A 2,425-nucleotide genomic window follows, 5' to 3' on the forward strand; every position below is an offset into this window, starting at 1 on the left:
GGGGGAGCGGAGCGCCAGCCTGGAGGAGGCCATCCGGACAGGTGACATGGCCCCCGGGTGGGGGAGGCCCCCGGGGTGGGGCGGCCCTGGGGTGGGGGCGCCTCCCCCAGGGGACGTGTGTCTGCACCCCGACTCCCGGTCGTGGTGGGGATGAGACCTGCACTGTCAAAGGCGCACCCCTGATTCCCATTTTCTCAAAGGACGAGCAAAACGGGGACTTATTTGACGGGAGGACAGTGGTCAGAATTGGTTCAGAAAATCCTCGGGTGGGCAGCTAGGTGTTAAGGAAAGTGGTAGAAAGGGTGGGTTTCTTCTGCAAAGATGCTCCAGGGGTGTGAGGAGGCCGATGCAGAGCCAGCCGTCAGAACAGACGCGGGCTGGGCGGCCCTGAGGACTCGAGACGCGGCTGCAGGAAGCTGCGCGCTGCGTCCGCTCTTTGTGCCGATGCCGAGTGTCCAGAGGCGCTCACGCCCTGGCCGCCGTCTCGTGACCCCAGCTTCCTCGCTGGCCACAGGCTCTCACAAGTGCGGAGTCCTCAGAAAAACGGTTAACCTAAGTTGAACAAGTAGATCTTTAGGAGAGACACCTGCTTGTCCGATTTTGCCGGCTTCTGAGAACGACAGAACTAAACACAAAGGACTTCATTGAACAGTTGGTCACTGTACACGTCTGGGAGGTTGGATTGACTGGGGACAGCAAGGAAGCGGCGTGTCCCCAGCGTAAGGAGCGGGGGTCTCGGATCCCAGCACCGCCGCTGAGCCTGCCGGCCACACCCTGACCCCCCAGAAAACCCTGGCCGGAGGGCTTGGGACAGACGCTGTCGTGACCTGCAGGGAACGTGGGTTCCCTCCGCAGGCCCAGCAGCGCTCACGTGGGCAGGGAGAGACCACAAGTGATGGGTGGGTGTTTGTCTGGAAAATGAATTTTAAAGGCTCTACTTGGTGCAGAGTTTTTGGATACTTTTATTTTTAATTACGGTGAAACATACACAACGTGCAGTTCACCATTTTATTTTTCCAAGGGGAGCCTCTGTTCCTGTTACACACTAAGCCCCCAGCCCTGGCTCCACCGTCTGCTCCCTGTCTCTGACTCTCCTGGACTTCACGTGGGTGGAATCAGGCTGTGTCTGTCCTTCTGTGTCTGGTTGATTTCACGGAGCACAGTGTCCGAGAGGCCCAGCCGGGTTGTGTGTGCGTCAGAGCTTCCGCCCTTCCTGAGGCTGAACCAGAGCCTGGGCGTGTCCGTCTTCTGTCCATGGACACCCGGGCTGTTTCCACCCCCTGGCTACAGTGAATTCTGCCTGAACAGGGTGTCAAGTAATTCTCCGAGACCCGCGTTCAGTGCTTTGGGGACAGACCCCGAGGTGGAGTCGCTGGGTCACGCGGCCGCTCTGGTCTGCGGTCAGGGAGCCTGCCTCAGCCATGGTGCAGGGCCAGTAGAGCAGGCGCATCGCGCACCTGAGCCCAGACGGGACGTCCATCACATCTGCTTCCCATGCAGGGGGCGGGGAGAAAGATTTCAACATCTGCTAAAGCGTCTCATCATAAAGATCATTACACAGGCATGAGCACAGTTGGTCAGTCTACTCTGAATTAGTGAAAAACTCATTTCCCCCTGATAGGTGCCAGTTTGGGGAATGTTCAGATTTCCAGGGAAAAAAAATCTTTTTTTAAAAAACATATGATTGGAAATTCCAAGCTTGGAGGCACCCAGTTTGCTGCTTGGCTCAGATCTGGACTTTGTGGGCAGGTGCAGGGCTGGGGGCCCGAGCTTGGGGGCAGAATCCCCGCGGCCGCCGAGAGGCCTTGCGTTATCAACGGTGTCCACGAGTGTCCCTTCGCCGACACCGCCGTTCTGCCCTAGGCGGGGTCAGAGGGTGTCCATCAGCCACCCCACTCTGCCCTGGACGCGGGCTCACAGGAATGTACTGGGGGCAGGGAGGGGGTGGCGGAGGTGGGAGAGGCCGCCAGGCACCCTCCTGCAGACAGAAGTTGGTGGTGATGGGCTTATCTGTGCTGTGCCAAGTGACTTCAGTCGTGTCCGACTCTTTGCGACCCCATGGACTGTAGCCCACCAGGCCCCTCTGTCCATGGGATTCTCCAGGCAAGAGCCCTCCCCCAGGGGACCTTCCCGACCCAGGATCGCCCCGCGTCTCTCAGGTGTCCTGCGCTGCAGCTGGTTCTTTAGCGCTAGAGCCTTCGGGTAGTTTTCCGTTTTGTCTCTTTGTCTCTAAACGGGGCTCTCAGGTGTCCTGCCTGCTTCTGTTTTCAGTCATAAGAATTGGGGGGAATTTCCAAAGCTTTACGTAAAGTGCTCACGCTTCACCCACACTTCAGGGCGTGGGGACCAGAGGAGACGCTGGGGACCCAGCAGCCTGGCCTCGTCAGAGGAGCTGATGTTGATGCTGATTGGAGAGTAAGGGCTG

The 2,425-nt window shown here is 58.7% G+C and overlaps 1 protein-coding gene across 4 annotated transcripts in view; it reads left to right on the plus strand.

The window, feature by feature from the left end:
- GRTP1 (growth hormone regulated TBC protein 1) overlaps positions 1-2,425 on the plus strand; it is a 17,666-nt gene that overhangs the window by 5,432 nt on the left and 9,809 nt on the right. Inside the window, exon 3 of one of the 4 annotated variants that reach the window (XM_010831447.1) lies at positions 15-41. In XM_010831447.1, the coding sequence (XP_010829749.1) occupies positions 15-41 (27 nt within the window). Of the gene's footprint in view, positions 42-2,425 lie in introns of all 4 variants that reach the window. The other 3 variants (XM_010831445.1, XM_010831444.1, XM_010831446.1) reach the window with 3 other exon arrangements.

Source organism: Bison bison, unplaced genomic scaffold, assembly GCF_000754665.1.
Source record: "Bison bison bison isolate TAMUID 2011002044 unplaced genomic scaffold, Bison_UMD1.0 scf7180017864527, whole genome shotgun sequence".
NCBI lineage: Eukaryota > Metazoa > Chordata > Mammalia > Artiodactyla > Bovidae > Bison > Bison bison.